Source organism: Vombatus ursinus, unplaced genomic scaffold, assembly GCF_900497805.2.
Source record: "Vombatus ursinus unplaced genomic scaffold, bare-nosed wombat genome assembly UNPS02014924.1, whole genome shotgun sequence".
Classification (NCBI taxonomy): Eukaryota; Metazoa; Chordata; class Mammalia; order Diprotodontia; family Vombatidae; genus Vombatus; species Vombatus ursinus.
Genome location: NW_020954702.1, coordinates 4,851,278 through 4,872,947, shown reverse-complemented (window position 1 = coordinate 4,872,947; position 21,670 = coordinate 4,851,278). Strand labels below are relative to the sequence as shown.

General features: G+C 35.7%; 1 protein-coding gene across 1 annotated transcript in view; it reads left to right on the top strand.

Moving 5' to 3' along the window:
- Positions 1 to 14,061, top strand: part of GRIK1 (glutamate ionotropic receptor kainate type subunit 1) — a 135,092-nt gene extending 121,031 nt beyond the window's left edge. Inside the window, exons 15-16 of the mRNA XM_027843653.1 lie at positions 12,507 to 12,757; positions 13,912 to 14,061. Of these exons, the coding sequence (XP_027699454.1) occupies positions 12,507 to 12,757; positions 13,912 to 14,061 (401 nt within the window). The remainder of the gene's footprint in view (positions 1 to 12,506; positions 12,758 to 13,911) is intronic.
- The last annotated feature ends 7,609 nt before the right edge of the window (positions 14,062 to 21,670 follow it).

Sequence of the window (21,670 nt, the reverse complement as noted above, 5' to 3'; positions counted from 1 at the left end):
CAGGGCTGGTGCTCTATCCACCGCACCACCTAGCTGCCCCAGTTCATCTTGATCTACTGTGCAATGCTGGCCCCACTTCACTATCCATTTGATGTATCCAAGATAAAAAAAAAAACAAAAAACAGTGATTGACTAATTCAATAAGCTTCCTTGTACAATTACAAGTCATCATTTGGGAAATACGCATTTTAATTCACTGTGGTACTATCTCAAATAATCAGACTATACAAACATGGAGGAATGGTTGAAATAAGTGGACTACATTTGAACTTCACTTTTATATGAAGGGGTGTTGAATACACACAAACACAAACACACAGTTGTGCTTACTGTGTGATCTTAGTCCTTTCTTTAAAAATTCTTGTCTGTCTGATTAAATGATTCTCACCTAATAATTTTGGGGGGAAGCTCATAAGTGGGGGCTTGAGTCAGTGACATTAATGAGAATCACCACCAACACCTCAGAGGTACCCCCAGGAACCTGACAGGGAGATTTATCTGTGATTATGAAAGTGGGAATGAGTATCCTCAGAGCTTATATGGGATCCATGTATTTGATCGGTAATATTGACCACATCTCTCTCTCTCTCTCTCAACACTTTATTCTTTATAAAGAGATGGTTGAGGAAAAAGTGAGGAGAATGGATAAAAAAATATGATGAAGGGAAATACACAATAAGTAGTAATAACTGAACATTAATGGGATGAACTCACCTATAAAATGGAGGAAGATAGCAGAACTAATTATAAATCAGAACCAACAAATTGTTGTTTACAAGAAATATCTGAAATAAAAATATTCACATAGAAGTAAAATAAAGAATGGATCAAAATCTGTTCTGCTTCAGCTGAACTCAAAAAGGCAAAGCTATCAAACACGATCTCAGACAAGGCAACAATAAAAATCAACTTGATTAAAAGAGATAAACCCAGAACTCCATTGTACTTAATTGTACCATAGACAATAAATTAATATTGTTACTTAATAGTTATGCACCAAATGGCATAGCATCTAAATACTGAAAGCAGTAGATCAGGAAAGATGGTGGACTAGAAGGAAGCAGTATAACACAGTTTTCCACTACAATAAATATGTAGGAAGAGTTTCAGACAGAGGAAATTGGATCAGGAAATCCATGGAGATACCACAATAAGTCATTTTCCAGGCAAGTTCAGCATAAGAAAACAGCCAGAGGCCTGTAGGCATTGAAGATTAGATAGATAGAGAGAGAGAGAAAGATAAGATAGAGAGATAGAAAGAAACATAGATAAATCTAGATCTGTCTATCTATATGCAGCATCTGTATACTAGGACAACTGGTAGGAACTAGGAAGTAGTAACAGGTGACACCCAGCAGCTGTGTGACTCTGAAGCTGGATCTAGGTCATGTATACTGTAGTTCAGGGATTTATAACAAGGATGGGGGTCACAGTTCAGATTGCCACTATGTTAGCAGGTACAGAAGTAGCAATAGATCCAGCTTACACCTGGGCAAACAATATAAGTAAGCTGTAAGGAAGTTGAGGCCAGAAAAATAAATAATCAAATTAATTTACAGGAAGAAATATTCAGTAAAACAGTAATAATTGAGAATTTCAGTGCACCTCTCTCAGACATAGACAAATCTACTCAAAATATAAACAGGAAAGACATTAACAGCCTGAACAGAATTTTTATAAAATGAGATACGATAGTTCTCCGATCATTATTGACTGGGAAGATAAAGGAATGTATATACACATATACGTATGCATATACCTATATATGTATATATCCAAACACACACACACACACACACACACACACACTCCCTCTTCATATAGAGATATTTCTCAGCTGTGTATGGCATACTTACAAAAATTTATAATGCAATTAGGGCATAAAAGCCAAACTTTTAATAATATTCAACTAAATGTCATTGAATAGGGTATTAAAAATTAGAGACTAAATAACTTAATCCTAAAAAGACAGTCATAGGTCAAAAGATAGATAAAATAAATAATAGAAAATTTCAGTAATGAAAATGACAATGATGTGACTACATATGAAAACTCAATATGCTGAAGGGAAACTTAATATCTCTAAAAACATTCATCAAGAAAAAGAGAAAGAACAAATAAAAGCATTGGGTGCAACCCTGAAAAAGCACCTAAACAATTAACTTCAAAAATCTCAACTAAATGCTGAAATAGAAATTCTAAAAACTTAAGAAAATTAAAGGCAAAAAAAAAAAGTTGAATGAGTAAGCGAAATGAAATTTTAAAAATAAAACAAGTGAATAATTATCCAGCAAAATTGTTTAAAGGAAGACAACCAAATTGGTTTCAAAAATAAAAAGGTGCAATCACAATAAATCTTCATTTAAAATGTTATAAACTATTTTCTCTAGTTCATATGCTAACAAAATAGCCAATTTAAATGAATTGCATGAATATCTAGAAAAATATAAAATATATGGATTAACTGAAGAGAGAATTTCAATAACCCAATCTTAGAAAAATACACTATACAAGCCATAAATCAATTCCAAAAAAGGAAAAATATGGGATAATAATAGTAATATTAACAGTAACAGCTAATTTATATAGCATTTACTATGTACCAGACACTATTCTAAGTGCTTTACAATAATTATTTCATTCGATCCTCAAAATTACCCTGAAAGGTAGGTGCTGTCCTAATTATACAGATGAGGAAACTGAGACAAACTGAGGTTTAGTGACTTGTCCAGGGTTATACTAGTACCCTAGTATAGGGTTATACAGACACTAGTAAGTGTCTGAGGCTGAATTTGAATTCAGGTCTTCCTTATTCTGGACCACCTAGCAGGCAAATGAATTTACTAGTGAAGTCTATCAACTATCCAAGGAATAATTAAATATAATATTATTTAAAAAAAACTTTTTAAAAAATAGGGAGAAAAAGGATTCTACTAAATTCTTTTATGGTGTTCTTCATCCCTAAAATAGGGAAAGAGAAATCAGGGGTAAAATGGAAGGAAGAAAGCATTTATTAAGCACTTGCTGTGTGGCAAACAATGAGCTATGTGCTTGACAAATATAATCTCATTTGATACTTACAACCCCGTGAGGTTGGTGCTATTATTATCCCCTTTTACAGTGGAGGAAACTGAGGCAGACAGAAGATTGATAATTACCCGTGGCCACACACCTAAGAAGTATCTGAGGCTAGATTTGAACTAAGGTCTTACTCCAGAGCCAGCACTCTAGCTATATAGAAAGAAAATTGGCAAAATATTAGCAAAGAGGCTATAGTAACATATCCAAGAGAATATATCTTATAATTAGATAGGCTCTGTATCAGGAAACCAAGGCAAATTCAATATCAGGAATATAATAAACATAATAGATAATATTATAGCAATCAAAACCTCATGATTATATTAATAAGGGAGGTAAAGCTTTTGATAAAATGTAATTCTTTTTTTAATTTTTAAAAATGTTTTATTTTCCCCCTTATTACAGAATGCAGATTAAATATGGGGGGTGGGGTGAGAGACAATGAGGAGTTCATCCCAGGTTGTGAGCTTGAGGGACCAGGAGCATGGTATTGCCCTCTACAGTAAAAAAGAAATAGGAAAGAGGGAGGGTTTAGGAGGAAATATATTGAGTTCCATTTTTGACATGTTAACTTTAATATGTCTACTGGACATCCAGTCTGATGTCTGAAAGGTAGCTGGAGATAAACATGAGATTAGAGTTCAGCAGAGAGTCTAGGGCAGAATAGGTAGATTTGAGAATCGTCAGCATATTTAAATCAAGTTATGCAAATTAAATCCATGCTAATTAAATCCATGGGAGCTGATAAAAACACTAAGTGAAATGGTATAAAGGGAGAAGAGAACCCTATGTGACATCTATTAGAGGATGTGATCTGGAAGAAAAGTTGGCAAAGGAGACAGAGAAGGAGTGCTCAGTTAAGAAGAAGGAGAACCAGATAAGAGTGATGTCCTGAAAACCTTAGATTAGAAGGTTAAAAAAAAAAATCTTTGTGTATGGCTGAGGTGGGGTGTATGAATAGCTCTTGGGAAGTGAATAGCTTGAGGAATTAAGTGGTTAGAGAATTTGAAAGAATATCAATATGTATGTTGAAATCTCTTAGTATGAGGGCAGGATTCGGAAAGGACAGAAAATATGTGAGCCAGGAACTAATATCATTGAGGAATGAAGAGGAGTGATATGGGGATCTGTAAACAATAGTTATCAGGATTTTGATTGGGTTGTTGTGTGTGTTGTGTTTGTCATTTGTTCTCGAAGAGGACCATGACATCAGGGAGATAATGACATGACTTGCAATTGACTTTGATTTGAGGGAGGGAGGGCTGGGGTTGTAGATATCAATAACATGAATCTCAAAGGAAAAGAGGTTACTGAATGATGGAGGACAACCAGGAAGTGGCAATGGGTAGTAAGGATATTCCACCTCCCCTATCTTGACACTGTCAAGGAGAATAGTAAAGGTGAATCCTTTACTGGAAAGAATGGCCAGGTAGGCAGTGTTATCAGGGGCAACCAGGTTTCAGTTATAGCTAGTAGATGGAAGGAGTGGAAGAGGAACAGATTTAAGATGACTGTAAGTTTGTTGCTTATGGAACAGGCATTCAGAGTGCACAATGGAAGGGATGTGTGGAATTTGATTGAAGGTTTGGGGTGGGAGGGTTGAGAGGGATGGGAATGAAGAATTGGGTGGTGGAAAATGGGGAATGGGGTTTGAATGACTCTTAACAGGAGTTAAGAGTCTCTGGGATATGAAAGGTATGATCAGGTATGAAAATGTTCATCACTGAGTGGAAGGTGCCACTCTTCTTTCTCCCCAGAGGCTGGAAATTGGGCTATAAGCAAATACAATATGAGATGGAGGGGAGGGGCATAGAGGGCCAGATGGTCAGCACTGTTTCACAAGATCTCTTTTTTCCAAAGACTTGGAGATTAGGCAGGAAAGGGACTTAGCTGGACATGGAAATTAAATCTGAGGAGGCTGCCAATGTGATGGTAGAAGGATGTGGTAGACTCCCTACCTAGAGAGTCTATGAAAGAAAGGAAGGTGCTAGGTTATGAAGGACTTTAAAAGTGTGCATTTTGATCCTCAAGGTAATAGGCAACTACTGGAGTTTATTGAATATGGTAATATGATCAGATACATGCTTTAAAAAGTTCAATTTGTTAGCTGAATGCAAGTTGTATTGGAACAGGGAGAAACTTGAATCAGGAAGCCCTCAGCAGGCTGTTGCAATATTCTAGGTGGGAAGTGATGAGGCCCTGAACCAATGTGATTGCAGTGTCATAGGAGAGAAAGACGTAAGAGACATGTTACAAAGTTAGAAATGGTAGGACTTGACAATTGATTGGATATATGGAGTAAAAGAGAATGAAGTCAAAATAACCCTGAGGTTGTGAGCTTGGATGACTGAGAGGATTGCAATACTGACAGTAATAGGGAAGTAAGGAGGAGGGGAAGGATGGAGATTGGGGAAAGGATAATGAGCTCAGTCTTGGACATGTTGAGTTTAAGATACCTGCAAAACGTTTGATTTATCCAATAGACAGTTGGAGATGTAAAGTTAGGAGAGAGATTAGGGCTGCACAAGTAGAGATAAGAGTCATCTGCATAGATATGGTCATTGAAACCACAAGGGCTGATATGTTCACCAAGTGAAATAGTATAGAAGAAGAGAATGATGCCTAGGAAAGAGTCTTGGGCAACCCATGAATGAAAATCTAGCTAAGGAAACCGAGGAATGATCAGATAGCTAGGAAGAAGTCCAGGAGGGAGTAGTCACAAACCTTAGCGAGAAGAGATTATTAAGGAGAAGAGGATGATTAACAATATCAAAGGCTGAAGAGAGGTCAAGAAGGATGGGGGTTGAGAAAGGTCATTAGATGTGGCAATTAAGAGATTATTAGTCATTTTTGAGAGGGCAGTTTTATTTGGTGAAATTGAAAACCAGTCTGCCAAGACAGTGAGAGGAGAGGAAGTAGAGAAATCTACCTATTGTAGGTGGCCTTGTCAAGGAGTTTAGCCATAAAAGGGAAGAGAGACATGGAATGATAGCTAGTAGTAATGGATGGATCAAATGAGGGGTTTTTGAGAATGGGGAGCACATGGATATAGTTGTATGCAGAAAGAAAACAGCCTGTAGACAAGGAGAAATTGAAGATAAATGAGCGGGGATATGGTAGTGAGGCAATCTTCTAAAAAAAAAAAAAGACAGGATTGAATGTGAGCACTTGTTCAGGCAGAAGGCTTCTTTTGGCAAGAAGAAAAGCCACTTTTTCATGTTGTTGTTGTAGTATGTCCTTCGTGCTTGAAGAGGGACAAAATGACATGATGTCTGGGTCAATATAGAGTGTGCCTAGCTGTGACTGTTCATACTGATGTGAGCTCAGAAGGCTCTACCATAGGTCAAGCACAAGTAATCCATTTGACCATTTGGGAGGGAGATGTCTCTAAATTTGTGCATCTCCTGTTTCCTTTGAGCTACTGCAATTCTGCCTTGCACCTTTGCTTTGCAAAGCAGAATTGTGGTAGCTCAAAAGAAAACACAACCACTTCATGTGAAACAGGGATGAAAGAAGAGAAAGGGGCAGAAGGCATCTGAGTGATGTGAGATGAGGAACTCTCTGTGAATGGCTTCAGTATTTTTAGTGAAATGTGACATACGAGTTCTCTACTTATAGAGTGGGGGAAGGGGAGTCATGGGAGGCTTGAGGTGGGATTATAAAGATGGAAAAGCTACTATGGTGAGTGGGTTAGCGAATTGGTTAGGAAAATATAAAATGATTACTTTGGTTTTTTTAAGGACTTAGTTAAGATTATGTAGCATAAACTTTTTGTGGACCCAGGCAGCATGGTTTTGTCATTTTCTGCAGTTTCATTAAGGTGCATGTGAGCAGAAGTGAAGGCAAGGGATGATGGGAGTAATCCAAGACTAGAATTTGGAAGGACGAGACCATTGGAAAAAAGGGTAAGGGACTCAAGAGAAGTGGGCAGGGCAGAGATGAACTGGTCAAGGGGTCATTTAACTCTCCTGGGGTCTGAGAAAATAAAGTATTATTAAGTTATGGTGAGGGCGAAGAACAGATTTGGGACTGCCAGGCAGAGGGAGATGTGGCATGACAACAGATTATAATCAGATAAAAGCACTTCAGAGTTCATGAATACAGAAGTGAAATACTTCTAGTTTTGTACAAAGCCAATGCAACCAAGATTAGAAAGAAATCAGAAAGCTGGGAAACAATTTTTACAAGCAGTGTCTCTGATAAAGACCTCATTGCTAAAATACATGGAGAACTGAATCAAATTTATAAGAACACAAGTCATACCCCAACTGATAAAAGACAGATTCATGACAATGTGATTGCCACTTGCAAGAAAATGTCACGCCACCATCATCAGTGCTTAAGTTCCCACTATGATGAAATTTGATGAGGTCAAAGAAAAATTTTATGAAGACCTGGAAACCCTCATGGTTGGAGTTGAAAACTCCATGAAAGGAGTTGGAAACAGCAACAACAATGGTCACTTACTACTGAAGACTTGTGCATCTTGTGACTTGCTCATCGCCAACACTGCCTTCCATTACCAAACACAATAAAACTTAGTGGAACTTAGTTGTCATTGTAAGGAGAAGGGAGAGACAGGAAGGAAAAGAGACAAAGGTGATGTGTGGCAGTCAGAAAAAGCAGTGACCCCAAGGCAAAATGACTACCAGAAGACTTAATGTGAACAGTTGAGAGTGCTTCTCTGTGGCGTAAACAGTTTATTGCCAACCTGGAAGGAAATCTTGACAGCAGTGGAGCAGAAAAAGATTGGGCAGCTCTCAGAGATTTCAGGTACAGCACCGCATTTAGTCACGTAGGCCAGAACACTCGCAAACGTTAGGATTAGTGCGATGAAAATGAGGGGAAAATTCAGAAGCTGCTAAGTGAAAAATGAGAACTCCCCAGGGTTTACCAGTTGGTTATTTGTCTGTCTTTAAGAAGGCAGCCTTTAACCCCATCAGAAGTAAAGTGCAAGCAAAGCTTGGAGAGATGTAGGATTCTTGGCTCATTAAAAAGGCAGATAAAATTCAGGGTTTTGGTTTTTGGTTTTTTGTTTTTTTGCTTTTGTTTTTAGTTTCCAACATTCACTTTTGTGAGATTTTGAGTTTTAAATTTTCTCCCCCTCCTTCACTTTCTCCCTCCCCAAGACTGTGTGTAATCTGACATAGGCCATACATGTACAATCATATTAAACATATTTCCACATTAGTCATGTTGTAAAGAAGAATTAGAACCAAAGGGGAAAACCACGAGAAAGAAAAAAACAAAAACAAAAACAAAAAAAAAAGGAAAAACAGGATGCTTCCCTCTGCATTCAGACTCCATAAATTCAATCTCGGGATGTGGACAGCATTTTCCATCATGAGTCTTTTGGAATTGTCTTAGATCGTTGCTTTGCTGAGAAGAGCTCATTCCACAATGTTCTGTTATTATGTACAATGTTTTCCTGGTTCTGCTCACTTCACTCAGTATCAGTTCATGCAGGTCTTTCCAGGTTTTTCTGAAGTCTGCCTGCTCATCATTTCTTGTAGCACAATAGTATTCCATTACATTCATATACCACAACTTGCTCAGCCATTCCCCAATTAATGGGCATCCTCTCAATTTTCAATTCTTGGCCACCACAAAAAGAGCAGCTATAAATATTTTTGTACATGTGGGTCCTTTCCCCATTTTTTATGGTTTCTTCGGAATACAGCCCTAGAAATGGTATTGCTGGGTCAAAGGGTATGCAGAGTTTTATAGCCCTTTGGACATAGTTCCAAATTGCTCCCCAGAATGGTTGGATCAGTACACAACTATACCAACAATGAATTAGTGTTCCAATTTTCCCATATCTTCTCCAACATTTATCATTCCTGTTTTGTCATGTTAGCCAATCTGATAGGTGTGATGTGGTACCTCAGAGTTGTTATAATTTGCATGAAATTCAGTTTTATACTGATAGTAACAATCTAAAGTGCTTTTATGATGCCCTGAAGGCAAAGACCTATGCTGCATTTCAACTACTCAGTGGATGGAGCCACATTGATTAGTGATAAGAACATGATCCTGAAGAGATGGGCTGAACACTTCTATAGAGTTCTCAACAGACTGTCATCATCCAACACTGAAGTCATTGACAATATGCCTCAGATTGAAGTCAATTCCTCTCTACTCAAACTTTCAACAAAAAGAGCTGAAATAAATATTTTTTTGTACACATAGGTCCTTTTCTTCTTTCTTTGATCTCTTTGGGACATAGTTTAGTAGCAGTATTCTTAAATATATCATTTTCCTTTTTTTGTCAACTTAGCCAATCTGATGATAAGCCATAATTTTAAAGAGAAGAAATCTGAGGCCCCAAGAAGTTAAATGTCTTGTTCAAATTCAAGCCGGTAGGAGGTCAAAATGCTTATACGTTAAAAAAAAGTTGTAGTGGTTGACTTATTTAGTAATACATATAATCATGGTAATAATTTATACACTGAACCACTCTTGCAATTGTGTAAGAAAATAACTAATGTCTTTCAACTGACTTTTTCCTTACCCCTTCCCCCAATCTACATACTAAATTAGTGATATACATTTTGCATACCACCTACAAAATTTTGCTCATTTTTCCAATTTCCCAAGGGGGAGATCCTAATTATAGGATAGCTGTGTTGATAAATAATTAAAAGGTTCTAGAGAAACTTTGGACCATGTGTAGATATTCTGTAACTGATTTTGGTCTACTTACCTCATGATGAAAAGGAGCCACTGGATTGGCTATGGCTATATAGCCAAGAAGTGGTGGTGACTTCAAAAAGTATTAGTTAATCTCTTTAATCTTTTGCATTGACTTCTTCTGGTGTTGTAGTAGTCCAATGAGAGAGGAAGTCTAGTGCTGTGAGTGGATATGTATAATATATGTAGGCCTCAAGGCTTTTTTACCTTGGCATTTTTTTTTTCCATTTTAAGAAAGATTGGAAGAAAAGCAAAATGATAAATGTTGGAGGGGATGTGGGATGCACTGTTGGTGGAGTTGTGAACTGATCCAACCATTCTAGAGAGCAATTAAGAACTATGCCCAAAGGGCTATCAACCTGCATGCCCTTGATCCAGCAATACCATTAATAGGTCTGTTTTTAAAAAGAGGGATTTTTTTTTAAAAAAGGGAAAAGAACATATTTGTACATATATATACACGTTATATATTTGTACAAATAAATGTGTGTTTGTGAATTTCAGTTTCTTTTGTGGTGGCAAAGAATTGGAAATTGAAGGGATGCCCATCAATTCAATGGCTGAGCAAGTTGTGGTATATGATTGTAATGGAATATTATTGTGCTATAAGAAAAGATGAGCAGGATGATTTCAGAAAAACCTGGAAAGACTTACATGAACTGATGCAGAGTGACGGGCACAGAACCAGGAGAACATTATATACAGTAGCAGCAACATCGTACATTTGCAGTATATAACCATACTTGACTTAGCTTCTCCCAGCAATAAATCATCCAAGGCAATCCCAAAAGATTCATGACAAAATGCTCTCCACTTCAAGAGAAAGAACTGATAGTGTCTGAATCCAGACAGAAGTTTACTATTTTCACTTTCTTTTGTTCAAATTTTCTTCCACAAAATGACTAATAAAAAATGTTTTATGTGATTGAACATGTATAACCTATATCAGATTGCTTACCATCTCAGGAAGGGGTAGGGGAGGAAAGGAAGGATAGAATTTGGAGCTTAAAAAAATGAATGTTAAAATTTGTTTTTATGTGTAATTGAGGAAAAAATAAAATATTGCTTTTTTTTTTTTAAGAAAGAGACTGGAGACTATGACATTGTGAGTTTCAAAATGTACAGGAATCAAGTCTATGCCAAGTTTTTCAGCTAGCTCCTGTTAAATGAGGCATGACGTTTGGGATCCAGTCCAGAAGTAGTTGGGACAAGGGCTCATCTAGCAGCAATGCCACATTTGTATGTGAACTTGGTGGGACCAATGCTTTGAAGAAGCTATATTGTCTGAGCCCACTCACCCCTGAAATAGAATGGAGAAGAGTGTGTTCCCATGGTGCTGATGCTATATATTTGTTTGTAGTTTTGTTCTTGCCATATCTTTTAGAACTTGGTCAGACATTGAGGATGCCAAGGTCATCCATACATCCCAGGCTATCAGAAGTCTTCCAAGACAGTGGAAGAAAGAGAGCGGAGTGCAATTCTGCCTCACCTAAATCTAATTCACGTGCAACTCAATCACATGCAAGTCGTCACCCCATGATGTCACTGGTCCTCTTCAAAAACAAAAGATGAACAAGTCCCAACTAAACTCCCATCTTCTACCAAAGGCCTCCTCCAATTCCTCTTAATTTGAATCCTTTCCCTCTTTATTTCCTATTTATCTCATATATAGCTTGCTTTGTTCACATCTTGCCCCCCCATTAGATTGTAACCTACTTGAGGGTAGGGACTGTCTTTTGTCTTTTTTTGCACCCCCAGCATTTATCACAGTGCCTGGCACCTTGTAGATATTTAAAAACTATTAATGGATTGATTGAAGTAAATATTACTTTGTAAAAGTTAATTAATGTTAATTGGTTAAACAGACATGGGGTGCTGGTCACTGGGATATATGTGGGGAGAATCACAACAGAATGGGGTGGGGGGGATTTAGCTGATATTAGAGACAGATCAGCCTCTCAGGGATACCTCCATTCCCCTGAGTGGGTGATGTAGCTGCCCTTGCTCTTGGAAATAGAGGCCAGAATACCAGCTAAACTTTGAATTGCATATAATGGGAGTTTGATAATTCTAAATATATATGCTACAGATTAATATTGTGCTTTCTTATCCCAGCAATCTAGAAGCACCTTCAAAGGTCATTATGATGACTGGGGGAGAGGGGTTAGATAGGGCACATGTAAATTTTGCAAGTCAAATGGAATTGGGGAAGGGGGAGAGGAGGGTCACCTCTGAATCTGGAAAATTATCCTTAAATTCATGTACCAACTTATATATAATCAATAGCCCAAAAGGAGGTAGAATCAAATCCTCTGGAACCATTTAGCATGAGAAAAGATGAATTTAAAAGCAGAATGCATGGGGTGGCTAGGTGGCATACCTGCTCTGGAGTCAGGAGGAACTGAGTTCAAATATGATCTCAGATACTTGACATGTCCTAGCTGGGTGACCTTGGGCAAGTCACTTAACCCTGATTGTCTCACAAAAAAACAGAAACAAAAACAGAATGCAGGAGTATTCTTGGTTAGATATTTCTTATTCCATATAAACATACCCAAAGGCATACCAAATGATCATCTCACCGTTTGTAGTTCTTTCTAGACTTAAAACTCTACCTTTAACTTTCCTTATCCTTTTCCAGTGTATTCCTTCTAACCATTTACCTTCAGTAAGCACATTGTTATTTCCCTAAATATAGGTCTAACCAACATCACCCAAATGACCTTACTTTCCAGGCTCTCCTTACCGGGATAAAATTACTATTGCTATCCTCCAACTACAAGAGGAAGGAAAATTGCATATGATGAAAGAAAAATGGTGGCGGGGAAATGGCTGCCCTGAAGAGGACAGCAAAGAGGCCAGTGCTTTGGGAGTAGAAAACATTGGTGGTATCTTTATTGTGCTGGCTGCTGGACTTGTCCTTTCTGTATTTGTAGCCATTGGAGAGTTTATATATAAATCAAGGAAGAACAGTGATGTTGAACAGGTGAGTCATTTATTGCTTGGGTTGGGTAGTTGACAATTGAATGTAAATTCTTTTTTTCTAAAGAACTGTGTCACTTTTCATTGAAAGACAATACAAAATGTCCATAAAAGTCCTTGGGAGGGAAAATCAACACAGACCTCTTCTTTTGTTTAATTGTACAGATTGAGCTGAAACTCCAACTATATCATTTATTAATATACAAAAGAAAAAGAAAAAGGAAAACCTTGTTCTCTAAATTTGATTAGTGCTTGCTTAAGTGTAAAGAAATTCCAAGTACACTTATTTCTCAAATAATTGCTGGGTCTTGATACATAGACCTAAAAAGAAATAAATTTTTAAAACTGGAAAAAAAGATAAAAGAAGTTGAAGAAAGATTGAGTAGGAATAGTGATTTATCCAAAACAAAATTTACACTAAGTAAAGGCATTCTTTTATGACTTGATATTCATATTTTTTAAGAAACGTAATTCATAAAGGGAACATAGTAAATTTTTATAGAAATGTGAAACAGGATGCAAATGGTCATTTAGTATTGAAAAATATTTTATTAGAAAATTTGAGGATCATATCGTGCTTTTGAAAACCTGTTAGTTTTTTTTTTTTTCATTCTGAATCAAATATATAATGAGCAAAGTACTAACATGGTTGCTATCTTACCTTAAGGTATTTAATTCCAAAGCAGAGCAGAATTTCACCTTTTAAAAACTTTAGTTAACATTTTACAGGTTACTACTGACCCAATTGATTAAAAGGCTGCATTTCTATAATATAAATAATTAATAATCCAGGCTAATTTTAAGTGGAAGTCTTTCCTGAACTTTGAATATTATGGATAGTTTACTATAATCTGTTATCTCTTCAAAGTGAAATTTTTATCAGAAATAGCAGGGCAACAATGAATATCATTTAAATGAGAACATTATTATAGGAATTTTTAATGAAAAGGAAGCATATATTGCATTGTTTTCACCTTTTATTTTTTCTTAAGGTGCTTTAATTTATTCAACTTATTTCAAAAAATAAAATTCTGCAAATATTCACAATTTTTGTCCATCTTCCTATAATTTTCAACTTTATTTTGCTTGTGTTTTGATTTCATTTTTATTTTAGCTTACTTATTTTTATTATAGTTCCCTGTTTCTTTTGCTTTCAAGGCTTTTGGTTTCTTTTATGGACAACAGTGTAAACAAACTCAGCCATCCAACTCCACGTCGGGAACCACCTTCACTATGGAGCTAGACTGTGGCAAATTGATTCAAGAGGAACATGGGATCCAGACACAGTCCTCAGTCCATACTGTGTAGTCAGTAAAACAAAAGGTGTGTCAAATGGAGATGGTTTGTTGCAAGACTTATAAACTATGAACAGCATTTCACTCTTCCAAATGACAGTAATTTCTACAAAAAAGGTTCAACTGCAGAGGATCTGGAATGTTGTACAGTCATCTTAAAATAGCCGAAGTTCACCTTTTATAGGCCTTGAATGCAGTGCGCTAGCTGATTGTATTTTATGTCTCTATATGTACATTATTATGTTCTTAACATTCCACTAGGAGGAATTTTAAGGAAAAAAATAGTATTTATATTGTTTCTATTCTTCTGCCTGAAAATAAGCTTATTCCCTGTAGTACTACCAATCAAAAGAGAGATACAGATTATAGCACTGGAAAAGCATTAAATAGTATATATAATTTATGGTGCTCTTTGAAACATCGAATTAATGTCCTCCTGCCAGCTCTTGTATCAAAGATAGATAAAGGTATAGGGGTAGGGATATATACTGTAGGAAAATCTTTGTCTAGCCACTGCTATATGTATCAAGCCTTGGCCTTGCTGTGGTCAGAGCAGCAGACCCTGGCATGTGTGTCTAGTTTCTCTCCTTCAATGGAATAAAGAGAGCTTTTGCTCATTTAAAAAAGATGGTGGGGGGGGAGCTTGACAACACACAAACACACACACACACACACACATACAGATAAGTAAATTGGTATAGTGATAAGGATATTGGTATAGGGGTATAGGCATAGGTATAGGATTATAGAGGCAGCTAGATGGCTCAGTGTACTGATAATAAAAGTACTGAGCCCGGTCAGGAAGACCTGAGTTCAAATCCAACCTCAGATACTAGATGTGTGACCCTGGGCAAGTCACTTAACATCTGTTTGCCTTAATCTACTGGAGAAGGAACCGGCAAACTTTTCCAATATTTTTGCTAAGAAAACTCCAAATGGGGTCACAAGATTCAGAAGTGACTGAAATGAATGAACAAGAACAACAACAAAAAATCTAGAGTGCATATTAAACTTTCACCAATATTCTTCTCTTTCTCTCTCATTAATTAAATTCTGTGGTAGTTTTTTTGCTCCAAGATTCCTGTTATGTCTACTTCAGCAACTAATTTTTCCTTGTTGAATCAAAAACAGATGCAAAAAAAAGCAATTTTCATATGTTTCCTCTACTTTTAGAAAGATAAAATTATCACTTCAACAAGTCATGGCTTTATGGCTTTCCTGATTTTGGGGGGTGAGGAAAGAGGGAGGGAGGGGGAAGTGACTGAGAGAGAGAGAGAGAGATCCAGCATCTTTTGTATGGTTGAAACCTCCTAACACTACAATAATGTATTTCTATTCAAGGCTTATGATGTTTCTTAAACTTATCTAATTTGTCCTCTGTTCAGGTATGTACCACTATGACAATGTAGACAATGTAGACAACATAAAATACAGAACATTTAACATCACAAAAGAGAGTTGCCTACACTGATGAAATTGCAGGTCCAGAACAAAAACAAAAAGCTGATCCTCTAAATAGAACCTTCCTTTAGCCTATTTTTTGAATCTTTGCTTTAGGGGAGAAAACAAGTGTGAGAGAAGAATTCTAACTTTTCCAACTTTTGGGATAGAGAGCTCTTAATGACAAGAAGCAATATTAGATTTTAGTGACTGGTCAAATCTACTGGTAATGTGTCCATGTTGTGATTCTTAAAATAGGAGATAAGCGAAGTTGAATGCACTTAAATTCTCATCTGGCTGAGAAACAACACATGTTGCCCTCCTCTTCAACGGAACAAGGAACTGAAGAAGCTTTTAAAGAAAAATATTATTTGTAGAGAGGATTCTGGGAAGATGGTGGAATAAGGCAGAGAATTACCTGGCTCTCCTAAATTTCCCCACAAGTGATATAACACCTCAAAATGAACTTTGAGCAGCAGAAATAATTAAAAGTAGGGATAAAGCAGTTGTCTGCCTAAGATAACTTGGGAGGACATTAGGAAAGACCTGACCTCGTAGTTTGCCCTGATTGAAGTGCATATACCTCCACGCAGATACCACTGAATCAACAAACAAGCCCTGGGTTCAGCTGTGAAGAGTGCCAGTCTCAGCTTCAGGAATTTTCCCCTCATAGACAGTGTGGGGGTCAGACAGCTGATCAGGGAAAGGTTGCAGGACTCTCTGCTGACTCTGGATGCTGGGCTCAGGAGTGCTGAACAGACCTGTCCCAGGCTATGGCTGTAGGTGAGAAGTGAGCCCATGTTGGTGACTTTGGTAGCAGAGGGGTGGGGACCCTGCTGGCCCTAGGCACTTGAAGGACAGCAAATCGTTTGTTTTTGATTCCAGGGCAGAGGGGTGAGCTGAAGCTTGTAGCTACAGGAGGGACAGCAAGGAGCAAGGATATTTGCAGCGATGCATTGGAAGGGGCCCTGGTCATGGCTCAGGGGCAGAGAGGAGTACCTGAGTTCAGGCTCTCAGAGCTCAGAAAACAACAGCACAAAATAATCTAAAGCCTAAGACATTATCCCCCACACCTTAGGACTAGAGTCTGACTCTAACACAAAGTTAACAGAAAAGAAATAAGCTGCTTAAAAAAAAAAGAGTAAGCAAAAGAGAAAGAACCCAACCATAGACAGCTACTTTGGTGATAGAGAAGATCTGGGTACTCAGAAGAATATAGTAAAGTTAAAACAGCAACTTTTGTCTCAAAGAAAAAAGCCAAATGATCACAATTCCAAAAAGAGTTTTTGGAAGAGCTTCAAAAGGACTTAAAATCAAATTAGAGAAGTTGAGGAAAAATTAGGGGAAAAATAAGAATAATCCAAGAAAAACAAGAAAATTATGAGGAGAAAGTCAACCAAAGCGAAAAAGAGATCCAAAAACTTATGGAAGAAAAATAACTCCTTAAATTAGAAATGGGTAAGAGAAAGCTAATGACTTCATGAGACAACAAGAAATAATAAGAGAAGATCAAAAGAATGAAAAAATAGAAGAGAATATGAAACATCTCCTTAGAAAAACAACATACTGGAGAACAGACTGAAGAGAGACAATATAAGAATCGTTGGACTGCCTGAAAGTTATGATTTGAAAATAAAGCCTAGACACTATATTTCAAGAAATTATTAAGGAAAATTGTCCTGAAGTTCTAGAATGAGAGGGCAAAATGAAAATAGAAAAAAAAAAGCCCATCTATCATCACCTGAAAGAGATCCCAAGATGAAAACTCACAGGAACATCATAGCTAAGTTTTGACGTTCTCAGGTCAAGGAGAAAATATTATAAGCAATTAGAAAAAAATAATTTAAATACTGTGGAGCTACAGTTGGGGTAACACAATATTTAGTATCTTCTAAATTAAAAGGTCAAAGGGCACAGAACATGATATTCTGAACAGCAAAGGAGCTGGGCTTTGCAACCAAGAATAACCCAGCAAAACTGAGTGCAATCCTGAATGAGAAAAAAGGGCTATTTAATGAACTAAAGGACTTTTTGGTATTCGTGAAGATCAAAACTAAATGGAAAATTTGACCTACTAGATTCAGGAGAAACATAAAGTAAAATTTCAGACCAATATAAAGGATTTAATAAGGTTGAAATGTTTTCCTCTCATATGGGAAAACATCTGTAACTCTTAGTAATGCTATCAGTACTTGGGCAGTTTGAAAAAAACAGAGAGGCTTGAGGTTGAGTTGAATATGATGGGATGATGCTACAAAATAAAATAGGGAACAGAGAGGTAAAATGGAGCAATTATCTCACACAAATGATGCATGAATGGAAGAACAGAGGAATGCAGAAAGGGGTGGAGGAAAGCTGTTAGTGCTAGAACCTTATTATCATCAGAACTGGGTCAAAGAGGGAATAATGTACATCCAGAAGAATATAAAAGTCTTCTTAACTTACAGAGGAATATAAGGGTGAGATGATAGGATAAGGGAGGGACTTTAAGCAGGGTGTACAGATCAAGAAATAGGAGGGTAAGGGGAGAGAATAAGGAAGGAACTCTAAGAAGGGTAGGCAAATTAAGGAATAGATGGACAAGGGAAGAGGATAAGGGAGGAATTCTTAGAAAGGGTGTGGATTAGGGAGGCAGTGATTAGAAGTCAGTTAGATATTTAAGGAAGTAATGAGTAAGAAGAGAAGGAGAGAAGGATGAACACTGACAAAAATAGGATGGAGGAAAATGTACAACTAGTAATTATAACTTTGAGTGGAATGGCATGAACTCATCCATAAAACAGAAATAGATAGCAGAATGGATTAAAACCCAGAATACAACAATATGTTGTTTACAAGAAACACATTTAAAAATGAGAGATACACACAGAATAAAAATAAGATCTGGAGTAGAATTTATTATGTTTCAGCTGATTAAAAAAAGGCAGGGATAGCATGATCTCAAAGTTAAAATTAAATTAATTCAATTAAAAGAGAGCTACAGGGAAACAACATTTAATAAAAGGTACCATAGATAATGAAGTAATATCAATACTAAACTATATGCACCAAATGCTATAGCATCCAAATTATTAAAGGAAAAGCTAAATTAAATCCAGGTGGAAATAGCAAAACTATAATCATGGGGGACTTCAACTTTCCCCTCTCAGAACAAGATAAATCTAACAAAAAAATAAAGAAGTCAAGGAGATGAATAGAATAAGCTAGATATGATAGACATCTGGAGAAAAGTGAATAGGAATAGGAAGGAATACACCTTTCTCTCAGTGGTACATGGAACCTTTACAAAAATTGACCATATATTAGGGCATTAAAAACTTGATCATTAAATGCAGAAAAGCAGACATTTTAAATGTTTCCTTTTCAGATTATAAATGCAATAAAAATTATATTTATTAAAGAACTATGGAAACACAGATTAAAAATTTATTGGAGACTAAATAACCTAATATTAAAGAAGGATGGGTTAAAGAACAAGTCGTAGAAATAAACAATAATTTTATCAAAGACAAAGATAATAATGAAACCACATAGCAAACCCAATGAGATGCAGCAAAAGCAGTAATAAGAAGATTTATATCTCTAAATGCATACATCAATAAAATAGAGAAAGAGCAGACTAATGAATTGGGTATGTCGTTTAAAAAATAACTAGAAAAAGAACAAATTAAAAATCCCCAATTAAACACCACATTGGATATCCTAAAAATTAAAGGTGAGATTAATAAAATTGAATGTAAGAAGACCATTGAATTAATAAATAAAACTAAAAGTTGGTTTATGGAAAAAAAAACAAAATAGACAAACCATTGGTTAATATGATTTTCTTAAAAAGAGAGAAAATCAAATTACTAGTTTCAAAAATGAAAAAGATGAATATACCACTAATGAAGATGAAATCAAAAGAATTATTAAAAGTTATTTTGCCCAATTATGTGCCAATAAATTTTAACAATTCATGTGAAATGGAATAATATTTACAAAAATATAAACTGCCTGGATTAACAGAAGAGGAAAGAATATTTAAATAAAGCTATTTTAGAAAAAAATTAAACAAGCCATAAATAAGTTCCTAAAAAAAAAAAAGCATCAGGACCACATGGATTTACAAGTGAATTCTACCAAATATTTAAAGACCAACTAATTCGAATACTAAGTCAAATATTTGGAGTAATAGGCAAAGTAGGGGTCCCAACAAACTCCTTGTATGAAACAAATATGGTCCTGATACCTAATCTGGGAAGAGCAAAAAACAGAGAAAGAATGTTATAGAACAATTTCATTAATAAATATGGATGCAAAAATCCTAAATAAAATACTAGTTAGGAGACTATAATAATATATCACAAGGATTATACATGGTGACCAAGTGGGATTTATACCAGGAATAAAGGGATACTTTAATATAAGGAAAACAATTAACATAATTGATTATGTCAATAACAAATGTAACAAAATCATATGGTTATATTAACAGATAGAGAAAAAGCTTTTGACAAAATATAACACTCATTCCTATTAAAAACACTTAAAAGCATAGGTATAAATGGATTTTTCCTTAAAGTGATAAGAAGCATCTACCTAAAACCATCAGCAAGTATTATATGTAATGGGGACTAGCTAGAAGCCTTCTCAGTAAGATTAAGAGTGAAACAAGGATGTTCATTATCACCAATATTATTCAATATTATATTAGAAATGCTAGCAATAGCAATAAGAAAAGAAAAATAAATTGAAGGAATCAGAATGGGCAATGAGGTAGTAGAACTATCTCTTTTGCAGACAATATGATATACTTGAAAAATCCTAAAGATTCAACTAAAAAGTTAGTGGAAACAATTAATCATTTTAGCAAGGTAGGCAGGATATAAAATAAACCCACATAAATCATCAGCATTTCTATATATTACCAACAAAACCCTGCAAAAGAGGTAATAAGAGATATCTCATTTAAAATAACTGTAGACAGTATAAAATACCTGGAAATATACCTATCAAGACAAATCCAGGAACTACACAAACATAATTATAAAATATTTTATACAAATAAAGTTAGATTTAAATAATTGGAGAAATATTAATTGTTCATAGGTGAGCAGAGCCAATATAACAAAATGACAGTTCTAATATCTACTCTTCTTATTCAATGACATCCCAATTAGATTACAAAAAAGTTATTTTATTGAGCCAGAAAATAGCAATAATAAAATTCATTTGAAAGAAAAAAGGTCAAGAATATCAAAGGAATTAATGGGAAAAATGTAAAGGAAGGAGGCTTAGCAGTACCAGATCTTAAACTATATTAGAAGGCAGTAATTATCAGAACTGTATGGTACTGGCTCACAAATAGAAGGCGGATCAGTGGAACAGAGTAAACATACAATACACAGTAGTAAATCATTATAGTAACCTTATGTTTGAAAAATGTAAAGATTTATCCTTTTGGGATAAGAATATACTATTTGGTTAAAAAAAAACCAAATTGGGAAATTTGGTTGGGAAAACTGAAAAGAAGGCAGAAATTGAGTCTAGATCAATACCTTATGCCATTTACCAAGTAATGATTAGAGGAAAAGGAAAAGAACCTATATGTTCTAAAATGTTTATAGCAGCTCTCTTTGTAGAAATTGAGGGGATTCCCATCAATTGGGGACTTGCTAAACAAGTTGTGATAGGTGATTATAATGGAATACTACTGTGCTATAAGAAATTATGAACTGGTTGATTTTAGAAAACCATGGAAAGACTTGCATGAAATAATGAAAAGTGAAATGAGCAGAACCAAGAGGACGTTGTATACAGTACAACAATATTGCTTGAAGAATAATTGTGAACAGCCAAGTTATTTAGAGTATTATAAATATTCAAATCAAGTACAAAAGAACTATGAACGAAGGTGCTATCCATCTCCAGAGAAAGAACTGATAAATATAAATATGCATAATATGGTTTCACATATATTTATAAATCTGTGTCAAATGATGACCTTCTCTAGTGCAGAGTTAGGGGGGAAAGAGGGAGATAGTTCAGAACTTAAAATGTTAACAAAAAATAAGGAAACAAAATGAAAATATTTGAAATGCGGCATAATAAAAAAAAACTGAATTTAGGATCAGAGAACCTAGGCTAAAATCTTAATACTACTGTTTACCATTTGTACCTTCTTGCACTAAATCTTATGG